This window comes from Mandrillus leucophaeus, unplaced genomic scaffold (genome assembly GCF_000951045.1).
Source record: "Mandrillus leucophaeus isolate KB7577 unplaced genomic scaffold, Mleu.le_1.0 Scaffold248, whole genome shotgun sequence".
Taxonomy (NCBI): domain Eukaryota; kingdom Metazoa; phylum Chordata; class Mammalia; order Primates; family Cercopithecidae; genus Mandrillus; species Mandrillus leucophaeus.
In genome coordinates, this window is record NW_012102565.1 from 1,258,001 (window position 1) to 1,275,322 (window position 17,322).

Here is a 17,322-nt window from a genome sequence, read left to right on the forward strand (position 1 = left end):
TAATGTAGGTGCATAAATTATTTGATACTCCTGCCTTCAAGAGGTAGTGCCTAATTCTCCTCCTCTTGAGTATAGGCTGGACTCGGTGGCTCACTTTTTTTTTTTTTTTTTTTTTGGGATGGAGTTTTGCTGTTGTTGCCCAGGCTGGAGTGCCATGGCATGATCTGAGCTCACTGCAACCTCCACCTCCCGGGTTCAAGTGATTCTCCTGCCTCAGCCTCCCAAACAGCTGGGATTACAGGCATGCGCTGCCACACCCGGCTAATTTTGTATTTTTAGTTGAGACAGGGTTTCTCCATGTTGGTCAGGCTGGTCTCAAACTCCAAACCTGGGGTGAACTGCCCGCCTCAGCCTCCCAAATAGCTGGGATTACAGGCATGCGCTGCCACGCCCGGCTAATTTTGTATTTTTAATTGAGACAGGGTTTCTCCATGTTGGTCAGGCTGGTCTCAAACTCCCAACCTGGGGTGAACCGCCCGCCTCAGCCTCCCAAAGTGCTGGGATTACAGGCATTTTTTTTTCTTTTCTTTTCTTTTCTTTTCTTGTATATAATGCACTATTTCTCTCTGGCTTCCTTCAAGGTTTTTTTTTGTTGTTGTTGTTTTTGGGGGGGTTTGTATTGAGTTTTCTGAATTTGTTTATGATGTGTCTTGGTGTGCGTTTATTTGGATTTATTCTGCATGGGGTTCTTTATGCCTTTTTGCCAAATTTGGGAGATTTGTAGCCATTATTTCTTTGAATGTTTTTCCAGCCCCTTCTTCTGCCTTCGTCTGGGACTCCAATGACATAAATATTAGATCTTTTGTTATTTTCCTGAGGCCTTGTTCTGTCTTCAAGTTCAGTGATTTCCTCTGTCTTCTTTATTCTGCCATTTAACCCATGCTTAAGTTTTTTTTCTTTTGCTTAGTGCATTTTTCAGTTCTGAAATGTCTATTTTATTCTCTACATCTTCTCTTTGCTGAAACTTTTTCATTTGTTTCAAGCATGTTCATAGTTGCTCGTGGAAGCATTTTGAGGATGCCTCTTTTAGAATCTTTGTCAGATAATTCTAAGTCTGTGTCATCTTGGTATTGGTGTCTGTAGATTGTCTTTTTTTGTTTTTTTGGTTTTTTTGAGACGAAGTTTCTCTCCGTCGCCCAGGCTGGAGGAGTGCAGTGGCGCAGTCTCGACTCACTGCAAACTCCCGGGTTCAAGAGATTCTCCTGCCTCAGCCTTCCAAGTAGCTGGGATTACAGGCGTGTGCCACCATGCCAGGCTAATTTTTGTGTTTTTGTAAAGATGGGGCTTCACCATGTTGGCCAGGCTGGTCTTGAATTCCTGACCTCAAGTAATAACACCCACCTCAGCCTCCTGAAGTGCTGGGATTACAGCTGTGAGCCACCACCCCCAGCCAAGATGATCCTGGCCCTTGATGTAAAGAGTGATCTTTGACTTACAACCTGGACATTCTGGGTGTTATGTTATGGACTCTTGATCTTGTTTAAATCTCTAAGTAATGCAGGCTTCCTCTGCTGGGGCAGGGAGGAGCTGCTTCCTCATTGTTGCTGGGTAGGGTGTCTGGGGGAAGGGATTCCTTGTTACTGCTGTATGGCTGTAAGAGTTCCCCATTAGGCCTTGGTGATATCACTCTGCCTGGGAAGGGAGGGGTGCTGCTTCATTACTGCTGGATGGGTTTGAAATCCAGACTCCCTGCCTGGTCTCCACTGACTTATCAGGGAGTGAGTTGCGGAGGACTCATTACTCACCAGGTGGGGATGAAAGTCCCTGATCTCTATTCTGACATCAGCTGAGTGGAGTGAGGAAGTTTCCTGTGGAGTTTGGCTGCAGTAGAGCAATTGTTCTTTAAAACTTTAAAAGTGTTCCATCTTGCTGCTCTTTTCCTGGTCCTTTGGCTAGAGAGAACAGGTTTCTGTTTGTAGTTTTCTTTGTCTATACCTATTGGCATTTCTGGATTGTAGGCTTCTCCAGTACCTAGGTCTGAGACATATGAAGCAAAAAGAAAATCAAGGACTCAGTGCTCGGCCAGGTGTGGTGGCTCATACCTATAATCCTAGCATTTTGGGAGTCCAAGATGGGCGGATCACTTGAGGTCAGGAGTTCGAGGCCACCTTGGCCAACACGGGGAAACTGTCTCTATAAAAAATACAAAAATTAGCCACGCATGGTCATGTGTGCCTGTGGTAGTCTCGGCTACTTGGGGGACTGAGGTAGGAGAATTATTTGAGCCCGGGAGGTCCAGGCTGCAGTGAGCCGAGATCATGCCACTACACTCTAGCCTGGGCAACAGAGCAAGACCCTGATAAAAACAACAACAAAAAACTCAATCCTCTTTCCTTGGGTCCTCTGGTTCCTAGCCAGTCTGCTTCCTTCTCTCCACCCTTCAGAGTCTTGTTTTGTCTTAAATGTAGTACCTCGTGTTTTTAGCTATTTTTAGCAGGAAACAGACCTTTTATATATGCTTTAATGAGATGTTGAAAAATTGTCCTGCTTTCCATAAAGATTTAATATCAATACCTTTTAAAAGTGCCTATTTATGTACACCCTCCCCTGTCAACCTATTTATACCACTTCAGTCATGGGCATCTCTGATGCCATGGGACCACGTCTCGGGGAAGGGGCAGAACAGTCTTCAGACCTATATACTGAAGCATACTCAGGGATCTGATCAGAGAGGTGTCAGTCACTACCAGTGGTGACGGCCCATGATTGGTGAGCTAAAAAAGCTTTTGTGCTAAATAATGGAGACAGCCTACTAATGTTTTGGAAGTTACCAGTTGACCACCACTCCAAATTAGCTAATGTTTAGGTTTAAATATCTTGGAAACTTGAACTTTTTTTTTTTTTTTTTTTGAGGCAGAGTCTTGGTCTGTCGCCCAGGCTGGAGTGCAGTGGCGCACCCTCAGCTCACTACAAGTTCCACCTCCTGGGTTCATGCCATTCTCCTGCCTCAGCCTCCCGAGTAGCTGGGACTACAGGCGCCCGCCACCACGCCCGGCTAATTTTTTTGTATTTTTTTAGTAGAGACGGGGTTTCACCGTGTTAGCCAGGATGGTCTCGATCTGCTGACCTCGTGATTCGCCCGTCTCGGCCTTCCAAAGTGCTGGGATTACAGGCGTGAGCCACCGTGCCCGGCCAGAAACTGGAACTTTTTATATCACTAGTTTGCCTTTTCTTTTCTGCACACACTCCCTCTCTCTCTCTCTCTCTCTCTCTCTCTCTCTCTCTCGAGAGAGAGAGAGAGAGAGAGAGGGAGTGTGTGTTTTTTTGAGACGGAGTCTCACTCTGTCGTCCAGGCTGGAGTGCAGTAGCGAAATCTCAGCTCACTGCCGCCTCCACCTCCCAGGTTAAAGCGATTCTCCTACCTCAGCTTCCCAGGTAGCTGGGACTACAGGCACCCGCCACCATGCGACGCAACTCATTTTTCTGTAGTTTTAGTAGAGATGGAGTTTCACCATGTTGGCCAGGCTGGTCTCAAACTCCTGATCTCAGGTGATCCACCCACCTTGACCTCCCAAAGTACTGGGATTACAGGCATGAGCTACTATACCCAACCATTTCTTTAGTCATAGATATATCTTCAAGTTTTCAAAGTGCTTTCATATTTGTGTTACAGTTACAAAAAGACATTATGAGGAGGTTAGGAGTAATTACTGTCTCTACTTTATGGCCCAGGAAAGCTCACATGGTGACTTGGTGTCAGGAGGCCTCTGTACTTGCAGGCTCAGTAATTGTTTCCACTAGCAACCGAAAAAAACTTTACAGTTTAAAAGTAATCCTCACTACTTCCCTGTCCCTCAGCTTTTGTGTAATGAGGTGTCACTAGTGAAAAATACTAAATTCTTTGAGATTCTCAGCCAATAAGGGAGAATTGATAGCTGTACTCTGTATATGAGTTCTTTGTATTACTACGAAAAAATAATTGCAGGCGTGAGATAACAGCCATAGGTTTGTAGCAAATGTTGTGTTCATGATTCATCAGAAAGATTGAGTCCGAAACTGAAAAAAAGAAAGTGGATGAGTTGTCCTTTAAAATGGTTGCCAGCTAACACTCATAGGGTATAAGGATCATATAATGATGTGTCGTTTTTTTTCTCTCAAAGACTCATTTGCTGAGAAACAGCAGACTGTTTTTGCTCGGTCTTGCCTTTTTAATTACCCCTCTACCTAGCCAGCGTCATATTGATAGGCGTCAGTAGTCGGTTTATTTCCCTCATTCTTTGTGCCCTGGGATAGGGTGCCTCCTGCCCAACTGGGGAAATTCAAGGCATAGACCTCAAAGGCTTCGTGTTTCAGACAGAACCCTATTTAAGTATATCATTTCCTAAGGGCAGGGCATTTAACACCTGAAAACTAATTTTCCTTTGGTTTTTACTTTTTTTCTTTTTACAACTTACTTTTCCCAAATGTATGTGTTTATTCTTGTATCTTGAAATTAATGAATTACAACTTGTATCATTTTCATGTGCAGTGATAAGTTCAGTTACATTTTTTCTTACACATTTAAAAAAATAACTTTATTGAGACGTAATTCACATACCATACAATTCACTCATTTAAATTGTAAGGCGAATGTTTTTCAGTATATTAGAGGATTGTGACACCATCAATACAATCTAGTTTTAGAGCATTTTCATCCTCTCCTCCCAAAAAGAAAGCCCTGTATCCACTGAGTCACTCCTCATCCTCCTCTCATTCCTCTGCCCCAGCCCCGGGCAACCTCTACTCTACATTCTCTCTGTATAGATTTGTCTGTTCTGGAATGTGATATTATTATAGGTATATAGGTTTTTGTCCATGATTCCTGGTTATAACTCCCATAGCTCTTGTTATTTCCTAAGTGACTAAAATAAGCTTGTATTTTGTTAAAGTATTTATCCTTGGTTCCTGAAGTAGCTTCCAAACAGCTTCAGAGTGATAAAGGTGAAAGACAGTCTTTCGTTATAATGTTGGGGTGCTTTAGGCCCCAGAAGCAGGCCTGTGGCACTCCTTTCACCTGCTGCTTTTTCTCCCCGAGGGAGGCGATAGAAACTAAAAATATACTCTAATATTCCTCCACTGTTCTGTCTTGGAGCCGGCCATAAAGAAATTCTCTGACCTACCTTGTCTGATTGTAGGTCACAAGACACCCACTTCAGGAGTCCTGCCTCACACGCACAGGAAGGAATCCTGCACAGAGAGACCAAGAAGAATCTGAACAAACAGGCCTGGCTGGGTTTCCCCACTCAGTCTGTTGGTATTAGATCACACCCTTTTTGTCTGATCACATATCTGCGTGGTTATCTATGCTTCAGTCATGTGTATCCAAAGAAGTCTCCATAAAAGGCCCAAGATGATGGGGTACAGAGAGCTTCTGGATAGCTGAACATGTGGAGACTCCTGGAGGGTGGCATGCCTGGGGAGGGTATGGAAACTCCGTACCCTATCCTACACCTTGACCTGTGCAACTCTTAATCCACATCCTATGTTATAGTCTTTGAAAAAAACAGTAGATGTAAGTAAGTGTTTCCCTGAGTTCTTAGAAATTTATTGAACCAAAGGAGGGGGTCATGGGATCTCCAGTTTCTAGCTGGTTGGCCAGAAGTACAAGTAAGACAACTGGGGGCTTGCTATTACATCGAAAATAGGGGGCAGCCTTGTGAGATTGAGCTCTTGACCTGTGGTATCTGATGCCATCTCCAGGTAGGTAGCAGCAGACTTGAATTGCTTATTGGTAGGGAGAATTCCTCATACATTTAGTCACAGAAATCTTCTGTGTTGATTGTTGTGTGAGAGCAGAGGAATAGACTCATAATGTCTTTTGCATCTGCTTCTTTTTACTGAGCATAATGTTTTCAGGGTTCCTCCAGGTGGAGCATGCGCCAGCACTTCCTTAGTTTTCATTGCAGAATGCTATTATATTCTATAGATATAACATGTTTTGCTTATCCATTCATCAGTGATGGACATTTGAGTTGTTTCTACTATTTGACTTTTACCAATAATGCTGCTATGGGCATTTGTGTACAAGTTGTTTGTGGACGTACATTTTCATTTATCTTGATTATATATCTAGGAGTGGAATTGCTGAGTTATATGGTAACTTTATGTGTTTATTGGCTATTAGTATATCTTATTTGGAGAAATGTCTATTCAAATCCTTTGCCTACTTTTTGATGGAGTTGTTTTTTTACTGTTGCATTACAAGAGTTCTTTATATATTCTGCATGTAAGTTCCTTATCAGATAATTGCAAATATTTTCTCCCATCTATATCATTTCTTTCTTAATAAGTTATTTGAAGCACAAAAGTTTTTTATTTTTTATTTTTTTGCTTATTTTGAGACAGAGTCTCACTCTGTCAACCAGGCTGGAGTGTGGTGGGGCGATCTCAGCTCACTGCAACCTCTGCCTCTTGGGTTCAAAGGATTCTCCTGCCTCAGCCTCCCGAGCAGCTGGGACTACAGGCGTGTGTGACCACGCCCAGCTAATTTTTGTATTTTTAGTAGAAATGGGGTTTTGCCATGTTGGCTAGGCTGGTCTTGAATTCCTGATCTCAAGTTATCCACCTGCCTCAGCCTCCTAAAGTGCTGAGATTACAGGCGTGAGCTACCGCTCCTGGCCAAGTTTTTTATTTTGATGAAATTCAATTTGTGGGTTTTATTTTGTTGTTTATACTGGTGGTGTCATAACTAAGAATCCATTGCTTGAACCAAGGTCACAAAGATTTACTTCATGGAAGTTATAAAACTTCTAAGTGTCTTACAGTTTTATCTCTTACACTCAGGACTTTGATCAATTTTGAATTTTGTATATGACTGTGTGACTTCACTCTTCTTTACACGTGGAGCTCTAGTTGTCCCAGCACCTTCATTTGAAAAGACTGTTCTTTTCCTCACCGAATGGAGTTGGCACCCATTTAAATAGAAATATTCTTTTAAACCAAGTTTGTCCAACCTCCAGCCCATGGGCCACATGTGGCCCAGGACAGTTTTGAATGTGGCCCAACACAAGTTTGCAAACTTTATTAAAACATTATGGATGTTTTTGCAATTTTTTTTTTTGTAAGCTCATCAGTTGTCGTTAGTGTTAGTGTATTTTATGTGTGGCCCAAGACAATTCTTCCAGTGTTGCCCAGGGAAGCCAAAATATTGGACATTCCTGTTTTAAACCAAAATTCAAAACACTTTGAATTTTGATATTTTGGACAGCTCAGAGGCGCTTTCAGAAAAAGCGTTTTAAACAATTGAATGTCTCTACCAAATAACGTACTATTCTTAAAGTTGACTTAGTATCAGTTACAGAATTCTAAGTTGAATTTCAAGACCTAATGTTGACTGGCCTGCAGTTTTCCTTCTTCTTGTATTTAATATATTTTGTTTGTTTTTTATTTTTTTAGAGATAGGGTCTCGCTCTGTCACCCAGGCTGGAGTGGAGTGGCACGATCATAGCTCACTGAAGCCTTGACCTCCTGGGCTCAGGCGATCCTTCCACCTCATCCTCCTGGGTAGCTGGGACTACAGACATGTGCCACCATACCTGATAGCTTTTAAATTTTTTGTGGAGACGTGGTTTCACTACCAGGCTGGTCTCAAACTCCTGGCCTCAAACAGTCCTTAAGCCTTGGCATCCCAAAGTGCTAGGATTATAGGCATGAACCACTGTGCTTGGCTTTTAATATCTTCTTATGCCATTTTATGTAAGAGAGAAAGGTGAAGAATGGGTATTTACCAGAATTGGAAATTTGCGTTAGTGTTGGCTCTGTGGGTCTGTCAGAGTGTGGACAGCAAACAGCTGTCCTGGCTGTTCCTGGGTGGAGTTGGGGATGTTGAGCCATCTGCTGAAAGGCACCTCTTCCCATGAGTCATCTTAAAAGAAGTTTAAAAATCTCAGCTGGGCATGGTGGCTCATGCCTATAGTATCAGCACTTTGGGAGGCCGAGGCAGGCAGATCACGAGGTCAGGAGTTTGAGACCAGCCTGGCCAACATAGTGAAACCCTGTCTCTACTAAAAGTACAAAAATTAGCCAGGTGTGGTAGCACGCACCTGTAGTCCTAGCTACTCGGGAGGCTGAGGCAGGGGAACTGCTTGAATCCGGGATGGGGAGGTTGCAGTGAGCCGAGATCACGCCGCTGTACTCTAGCCTGGACTACAGAGCGAGACTCCATATCAAAAAAAAAAAAAAAATCTAGCTGTCCTGGCAGCTCTGCTGGGCAGCACTTAACTGTTTGTCAGATTCGGTGATTGCGAATAGCAAAATGTCATGATTTACTTAAACAGGATCATGTTGAAGGGGGCACTTTGGGAAGAACAGATGAAATGGGTGTTTTACAGTTGTCAGTTCGGTGCCTGTTAATTGGGCTGTTGCAGCAACTGAATACTGATAGTTAATGAGGTGATGCTATTGTTTTCTGGGAGAAACCCAACCCAGAGGCAATTGGATGTTTAATGTTGCGTAGATAATGACATTAAAGGAAAAAAATGAACATTTTCCTTTGAGCCTGAGAAATTAAAAAAAAAAAATAGCATAAAACGAAACAACAGTAGTATTTTTGCTGTCAATGTTAGGGCTCTTTGTTTCCCTTAAATATATCAGTGGAAAAAGTTGGAGTGTAGTTGGAGGTAGGAAGAACTACTGAATTAACTTAAAACTTTTGATTTCTAAAGTAAAAACCCAGGAGTAAAGATTGCATTCCCTAATTATATCCAGAGTATATTGCTTGTTTACCTTTAATTTGTAAGGAGCAAGTTTTTGTTTGTGTTGTTTGTTTTTAAAGAATATGTTCTGCTGTTTCCTCTTGCTGACCTATCTCTTCTCAGTGGAGCAGGCCAGAGGTGAATGCAGGATACTCTGAGCCCTCTCTCGGTGTCCCTAATGTGTATCCTGAGCATATTTGGGCCAAGAGGAAGTTTCCAATAAATAATATAGAAGATATTTTGTGTAACAATTCACGCTATGTTTCAGAGCTTGGACTTCCTTTGGGTAGGTGTGGACACAGGGTATAGTTCCAACTTTACAACCCGGGCGCCTGCTTTGAGACAAATTCATGAGCAACCATGTAGGCCAGCAAGCACCTTTTTTCCCACAGGCAGCATCCTTGTGAACTTTCCTCTTGGATCCTGACTCTGCTGCTAGTAGCCTGTGACCTTGGATGAAATGTAAGGGAATGGAAACTGAAGCTATCTGTAAAGTGAAAGAGCTGATGCCTGCCTTACAGGGAACCTCTGGGTTTATGCATGAGTCAGATGTGTGGAGTTACTCACCATGGAGGACTCAGGCCAGGCAGGCATTATTGAACTGCTCCATGTGCTCTTTTCAATCTTTGCAGGGCCCACCCGTGTCTCCCTTGCTCAGACCTGGCTCCCCATGGCTTATGAAAGGGGGCTGAGTGCAGGAGGTGGCGGGTGGGACACTGGACACCCCTCTGTGGCTTTTCCTTACCCTTCCTAGTACCATGAGATTCTGGCTCTTCCCATTTCTGTTTCTGCCTATGGGTACTGCCACATGCAGTGCCTCCTCTTCCCTCCTCCCCATCCATGTCCTTTTACCCTGAGACACACCCACCTGGAAGGAGCCCGTCCTCTTACAGGTCTGCTGGCGTATTCCGCGCCTCTAAAGTACTCAGTAATTCCTCTGCAATCTTTTGTGTGTTGTTTTCCCTCTGCTCAAGGGTGAATTGAGAGTAAGGAAAGTATTTTTCTAATTTCTTTGTATGTTCCGTAATATCGTAAGTACAGCAGGTACTCAGTAGTTTCTGGACAGATTAGAAATGTTTTTCTTATTCTAATTAATCCTAATTCTAAATTAATTAATCCTTGTTGCCTTTTTTCTAATTGTTTTATATATATATAATATGTAAATTTAAAGAACATGGTATGTTTATCATCTCAGCCCTTAAACTAGATTTAATTTTGTTTATTTATTTTTTTTTTGAGACAGAGTCTCACTCTGTTGCCAGGCTGGAGTACTGTGGTGCAATCTCGGTTCACTGCAGCCTCCGCCTACCAGGTTCAAGCAATTTTCCTGCCTCAGCCTCCCAAGTAGCTGGGTCTACAAGCGCGCACCACCATACCCAGCTAATTTTTGTATTTTTAGTAGAGATGTAGTTTCATCATGTTGGCCAGAATGGTCTCGATCTCCTGACCTCATGATCCACCCGCCTCGGCCTCCCAAAGTGCTGGGATTACAAGCGTGAGCCACTGAGTCTGGCCAAGATTTAAATTTTTAAGTGAAGATGGTAATATTTGCAACTGTACACTAACCTTCCTTGGGCTAGCACAGGCATCCTGTGTTAGTAGGTGCAAGAGAGTGTGTGAGTTTCACACAGTCACGGCTCTGTTGTGCTCTCAGGCACATGAACTGGTGGCACTGAGCAGGTAGTATTCTTGTGAATGTATTTATATGCCAGGGTCTTTCTCCTCAACAGTTAAGAGTTGAACAAGTTTTGGTTTTTTGTTTTTTGTTTTCTTCTAGTAGCTTTTTAAAAACAATTATCCTTTCTCTAGAGCATCAGGATCTGGTAGCCTTGTCTCTTAAATGCTCATTTTTAAAATCTTTCTTTCTTTTCTTTTTTTTTTTTTTTTTTAAATACAGGCAGTTGTGAAAAACTTCAGGACAAAAATGTTTCATTTAAGGACTTGTGCTGCTAAGTTGAGGCCGTTGACGGCTTCCCAGACTGTTAAGACATTTTCACAAAACAGACCAGCAGCAGCTAGGACATTTCAACAGATTCGGTGCTATTCTGCACCCGTTGCTGCTGAGCCCTTTCTCAGTGGGACTAGTTCGAACTATGTGGAGGAGATGTACTGTGCTTGGCTGGAAAACCCCAAAAGTGTACATAAGGTAAGGCTCGCAGGGCCGTGGGTCTACCTCATGTTGGTGCGTTGGCCTGTTCCTGACTGGTCACCAGGTAAGTGTGTGCGTCCTGAGGAGTCAGCGGGCAGGCAGGCAACTGAAGCGCCGTACCAACCACCACATCTGTATCAGACCCAGCATGGCCCCAGCAGAAGCCATGGTCCCTGGATTGGCGTCCAGCGGTAGACACTGCACTTAACTCTGCGAGGATGTGAAGAAGCATGTGTGTGACCCTCCAGAATCTCCCCAAGGGCTGCTTCAGGATGAAGCCTCTGAAGAAAGAAGAAAGAAAGAAAGAACGTGTGTGGAAAAGAGCAGGACCTTAGGAAGCTCCTACATTCTGTCTGGAGAGGATACTTTCATATGTAACATGCCTTAGTCACCTCATGTAATTTCTGTATGAATGGCCTTTTAGATCATTATGTTCCTATTTTTTTCCTGTTTGTTTCTAACTTCTCTGTATTACATATAAGGGCATTTTCTAAACTTTTCACCACATGATTGCTGATGTAAGTCATGTCTTGTTTTTTTTGTTTGTTTTGTTTTTGTTTTTGTTTGTTTTGTTTTGTTTGAGACAGAGTCCTGCTGTTGTCCAGGCTGGAGTGCAGTGGATCTTGACTTGCTGCAACCTCTGCCTCCTGGGTTCAAGAGATTCTTGTGCCTCAGCCTCCCAAGTAGCTGGGACTACAGGCACACGTCACCACGCCTGACTAGTTTTTGTATTTTTAGTAGATACGGGATTTTACTCTCTTGGCCAGGCTGGTCCCAAACCCCTGGCCTTAAGTGGTCCACCCATCTTGACCTCCCAAAGTACTGGGATTACAGGCATGATCCACCACGCCTGGCCAAGTCATGCCTTGTGACAGAATTCCTTTACTCTATTTTGAGCCAATGAATATTTGTAGGTTTTGCTAACCATTCCTTGATTTTCAGGGAAAGCAGCCAGCCTCCTGAAGGAATTGGGAAAGCAGCATAGTATAGTAATAAGAGGGTGGGTCCCAGCGTTTCCAAGCTCCTGTGCGTCATCTGTAAGAGGTTGGGAGAATGAAAGGAGGTAGCATGAGCAAGACACTCAGCTCGGAGGCCGTGCCTAGCCAACATTGCTTATCTTCACTGTGAATTTGGCTTTTTTTCCTACTCTTGAATCTTGGGGGCTTATCGCCAAAAGGTAGTTTGCTTCCACTGGGCTTCTGCTAACAAGCTTTCCCTTTAAGTATTAGTGACACTTAGGAATTGTTTTTTTTTTAATTTAGCTAGGTGTGGTGGCACATGCCTGCAGTTCCAGCTACTCCACAGGCCGAGGCGGGAGGATTGCTGAAGCCCAGGAATTCGAGGTTACGGTGCGCTATGATGGTGCCACTGCACTCCATCCTGGGCAACAGAGGGAGACCCAGTCTCTAAAATTAAAAAAAAAAAAAAAGGTGCAGGGGAGCGTATATTCCCGTGACTGCTGGGCCACCAGGCCCCATTTTTTCAGGAATGCCGCTTTGTCTCAGCCTTATTGCCCAGCAGTGGTGGGACTCTAACCCAATCCTTCCCCGTTTCCATGGCAACCTAGGAGCAGCATTGCTTCCTGGGCAAGGTGAGACCTGGTTTTCTGTAAGAAATCTGTAGTTTATTTCCCTAGTCTGTAAACAAATTACCCAAAAGAAGTGCTGTGTGAAACTGGCCCCTGCTTTTAATGTCATGGATGTTACTGAAGACTGTGGTTGCAGATTGTGGCAGATTTCACACACACACACACACACACACACACACACACACAACTACAGCTGTAGATTATATCTAGAATAAAACTGAGCCCTGAGGTTTCAGAATCAAGGACTGTTATGTGCACAGGCCTATTCTTTTACCTTCCTTTTCTCAAACACAACCTTTTCTTGGAACCAACCAAGTTGTTTTCAGTGATGTTAGGATTTGGAGTCAGTAGCTCCTAAATGACGGTGCCTAGTGTCTGAAAGGTGAAGAGCACCTGGCTGAGACTGCATGTCCTTGTGAAGGTTTGGTCCTCAATGATTCGTGGGTAAGAGGTGCACTCTGTGAGCGGTGTGGCCACAGTGCTGTGGACACTGGGCCTGCTGCCATCATAGCTGCTCCTGCTGGAAGCCTTTGAAGATGGTTTTTGTAGGGGCATGCTGGCTTTATGTCTTTATGCCTGTTTCTGTTGCCAGGAATCTCCAGGGGGCACCGTGTGGTACTCACATGCATGCTCTACTCCTCCCTGCTTGTAGAGGGGAGGGGACAGGATGGTTAAATCAGTGGGCGTGCCCTCCAGCAATCCCGGTTGTCATCTGGCAGGGACTTCATCACTCCTCTGCCGTCCCAGACGACAAGGTGGGTCCTCTTTAAGTTGAATTAGGCCCAGTATGTGGTGTGTGCATGTTTTTCTTTCTTTTTTTTTTCCTTTTTTTTTTTTTTTTTTTTTTGATACGGAGTCTCACTCTGTCACTCAGGCTGGAGGGCAGTGGTGCGATCTCGGCTCACTGCAACCTCTGCCTCCCAGGCTCAAGTGATTCTCCTGCCTTTAGCCTCCTGAGTAGCTGAGATTACAGGCCTGTGCCACCACGCCTGGCTAATTTTTGTATTTTTAATAGAGACGGGATTTCACCATATTAGTCAGGCTGGTCTTGAACTGCTGACCTCATGATCCACCTGCCTTGGCCTCCCAAAGTGCAGGCGTGAACCACAGAGCCTGGCTGTGTGCATGTTTTTCAAGGGAGATAATCCATAACTTCTGTCCAATTTTCAAAGCATCTGTCACCCATGAAAGGTTAGGATCCATAGCCTTAGAGCTATTTTACTTTATTTGTGCTCTTATTTTAGAACACATAGATTAAATAGAGATAATAATTGTTTAAATAGAGATAATACAATTAGAAGTACTGTAGGATTTAGATAGATCATCTATCTCATCTTCTGCTTAAACATCAGAAATGTCCTGAGGTCAGATTCCATACTTATTTTCAGAGAGCTTAACTGGGCCTGCAAGGACTAAACTCATATACAGCAGAAAAGGAACAAACTCAACATCTTCCCCTCCTGCCCTTTGGCACACTTTCCCATTGTTATTTTTATTTTTATTTATTTTATTTATTTATTTGTTTTTTTTGAGACGGAGTCTCACTCAGCCCAGCCTGCACTCACGCCCAGACTGGAGTACAGTGAGGTGATCTCTGCTCACTGCAACCTCCACCTCCTGTTTCAAGTGATTCTCGTGCCTCAGTCTCCCGAGTAGCCGAGATTACAGATACATGCCACCACACCTGGCTAATTTTTGTATTTTAGTAGAGACGGGGTTTCACCATGTTGGCCAGGCTGGTCTCAAACTCCTGAGCTCAATCAGTCTGCCCACCTCTGCCTCCCAAAGTGCTGGGATTACAGGTGTGAGCCACTGCACCCAGCCCCATTGTTACTTTTACATCTGTGTTACAGTGTTTCTAAGCATACATAGCAGTAGAGAGAAGAGTAGATGATAAACCTTGTGAGGAGACTGGTCACACAGCTTCAACAGCTGTCTACCTTTTGCAGGTATTTTAAAAATCTGTTCCTTACCCCAGTGACTTTTTTATTTGTTGGTTTGTTTGGGGTTTGAGGAGTAGACACTGGAGTATTTTAAGGCAAATTCCAGACCTGTGTCATTTCTGGCATATATGCATCAGTGTAACTAACTGATAAGTAAATGTTTTCATAACCACGCCCAACAAACTTTAACAGGCTAATTCTCTAATACAATTTTTTCTCAGTCTATGTTTAAATATTTACTCTTCTCTTAAAGCTGTCCTTTTACATTTGTTTTGTTTTGTTTTTTAATTTTTATTTTACTTATTTTTTTACATTTGTTTTTATACTTTATAATTGGTTGTTGTAGTCCTTATTTTTAATTTAATTTATTTTTTAATTTAAAACTTTTTAACATAAGTAGGAGTCATGCCTGTAATCCTTACACTTTGGGAGGCTCCAGCCTGGGCAACATGGCGAGACCTTGTCTCTATTAAAAATAAAATAGAAAATGTTTTAAAAAATAAAAAAATGTAAATAGAGACGGAGTCTCTCTATGTTAACCAGACTGGTCTTGAACTCCTGGGCTCAAGCAGTCCTCCCACCTTGGCCTCCCAAAGTTCTGGGATTACAGACGTGAGCCACCACACCCAGCCTCTTAAAAAAAACTTTTAAAATGCTTAACTGTTATGAAAATTATATTTGTGGTAAAATATTTTAGCAAATCAGAGCTGCAAGTACCTTTTTTACCCTAAACCCACTCCCCAGAGCAGTATCTGGTTAACTAGCTGACCTGGGTCTGTCTCTGTGGTGGGACCATCTGCCATCTCCCTTTTGTTCCTACCTTTGGTTCTATCCTAGACTTTTGTCTCTGTTATAGTCTGGCATTTGTGTTCCTCACTGATCCCTCTTAAGAAGCTTCAGCAGTGGTCTGGGCTGTCAGCATATGAAGCCTTCCTCATTAGGGTCTCAGCACGTTTGAGGTCACATCAAATGGTAACATCTTACCTTTATTTGTGTCTTTAAGACACAGTCAGAGCTAAGTTATCCTTGTTAATAATGTTTAAGACAAACAGGTAATTAAGAACTGCTAAGCCCCCATGAGTCTGGGTGTTGGTCTCATTTTGTTTTGTAGGGACAGGTGCCCACTTATAGCTGTAGCATAATGTCAGGTTCCTTGTAATGCATCTGCCAGGTTCTGGCCCTGCTGAGGAAGAGCCAGGATTAGGTCCTGAGGGAGTGGAAGGAGCTGGGGCCTGTTCTTCTCCCAACAGTGCCTACAGCGGCTGCCTTGAGGGTGCCATCATTGGCCCTGCTTTTCTTCTAGGCCCTCTTAGCCATTTGGCTTTCCCACAGCTTGCTTTGTACCTCCGGGCTCTTCCTCTGCTCTATGCCTTCCTCTGCCCTGCCCATCTCCCTAAAGCCTGCCTCCCTGTTCTTGTTAACTGATGCCCATTTCTTTTTTCTTTTTTTTTTTTTTTTTTTTGAGACGAGTCTCGCTCAGTCTGGAGTACAGTGACGCAATCTCGGCTCACTGCAACCTCCGCTTCCTGGGTTCAAGCAGTTCTGGTACCTCAGTCTCCCAGCTAGCTGGAATTACAGACGTGCGCCATCACGCCTGGCTAACTTTTGTGTTTTCAGTAAAGACGGGGTTTTACCATGTTGGCCAGGCTGGTCTTAAACTCCCGACCTCAGGTGATCCGCCCGCCTAGGCCTCCTGAGGTGCTGGGATTATGGGTGTGAGCCACCATGCCTGATGCCCATTTCTTGATGGTTTTTTCTTCTTGTACTTTTCACATGTCAGCTCCTAAAGTGTGTACATGTGGTCGCTGCAGGAGGGAGGGGCTCTATGTGTTCAGATTACAGGTGCAGGCTGTTGGCCCGCTGCTAAGTCTGGCCTTGCTGCTCATCTGTCGACACCGTTCTGTTTCCTCCTTCCATGCTTATGAAACACAGTACTGGTATTTTCTATGAGTGAAACTAAGTGGAGGAAAAGCACAGATACACACGCTGTCCCATTATGGGGTGATATCGGCCTTTTCAACTCTGCAATGTTGAAACTGCCTTGGCCTCACTTTGAAAAATAGGACTGTGGTACCCACAGTTCTGTCCTGGCTTGGGGCTCCTCCCTTGGCAGGAGCCCTGCTCCAATTTACCCTCCTAGCTGCTGCATGTGCAGTGAAGGGGCTTCCCACAGTGGGTATGTGGAAGTATGACGTGCTCATAAGGAGAGCTGATGTGTTCACGTGACAAGGAACAGCTGTGTTGAAAAATCTGCAGAACACTTTGGTGCCACTCAAGTTATTTATTTCTGGGGGTAATTCACAAGGCATTTTAGGCAATGCCAGTTGGGCGGTTGGAATACATTTTGAGTATTTTAATCTTTTATGTAATTGATTTATGAATGACTTATCAGAAATACATGTAGTCATTCCTCGGTGTCTGTAGGGGATTGGTTCCAGGGCACACTGAGGATACCAAAATCCAAGGATGCTCATGTCCCTTCTATAAAATGAAATATAAACTATGCACGTTCTCCCGTATACTTTAAATCATCTCTAGATTACTTGTATTACCTAATACAAGGTAAATGCTATGCAAATAGTTGTTATACTTCATTGTTGTGGCAGCAGTCCCCAACTCTTGGCACTAGGGACCAGTTTCGTGGAAGACAGTTTTTCCATGGACTGAGGGATCAGGGGAGGATGGCTTCGCAGTGAAACTGTTCCACCTCACATCATCAGGCATTAGTTAGATTCTCGTAAGGAGTGAACCTAGATCCCTTGCATGCGCAGCTCACAATCCTGTTGGCTCTCCTGTGAGAATCTAATGCCCCCACTGATGTGACAGGAGGCGGAGCTCAGGTGGTAATGCTCCCTTGCCGCTCACTTCCTGCTGTGCAGCCCGGTTCCAAACAGGCCACTGACTAGTACTGGTCCATGGCCCGGGGGCTGGGGATCCGTGGTTTAGAGAATAATAACAGGAAAAAAAAAG

At 43.8% G+C, this 17,322-nt stretch overlaps 1 protein-coding gene across 1 annotated transcript in view; it reads left to right on the forward strand.

The window, feature by feature from the left end:
- The window catches only part of OGDH (oxoglutarate (alpha-ketoglutarate) dehydrogenase (lipoamide)), a 94,136-nt gene that overhangs the window by 5,157 nt on the left and 71,657 nt on the right, over positions 1-17,322 (forward strand). Inside the window, exon 2 of the mRNA XM_011983287.1 lies at positions 10,570-10,818. Coding sequence (XP_011838677.1) covers positions 10,597-10,818 — 222 coding nt within the window. The 5' untranslated portion in view covers positions 10,570-10,596. The remainder of the gene's footprint in view (positions 1-10,569; positions 10,819-17,322) is intronic.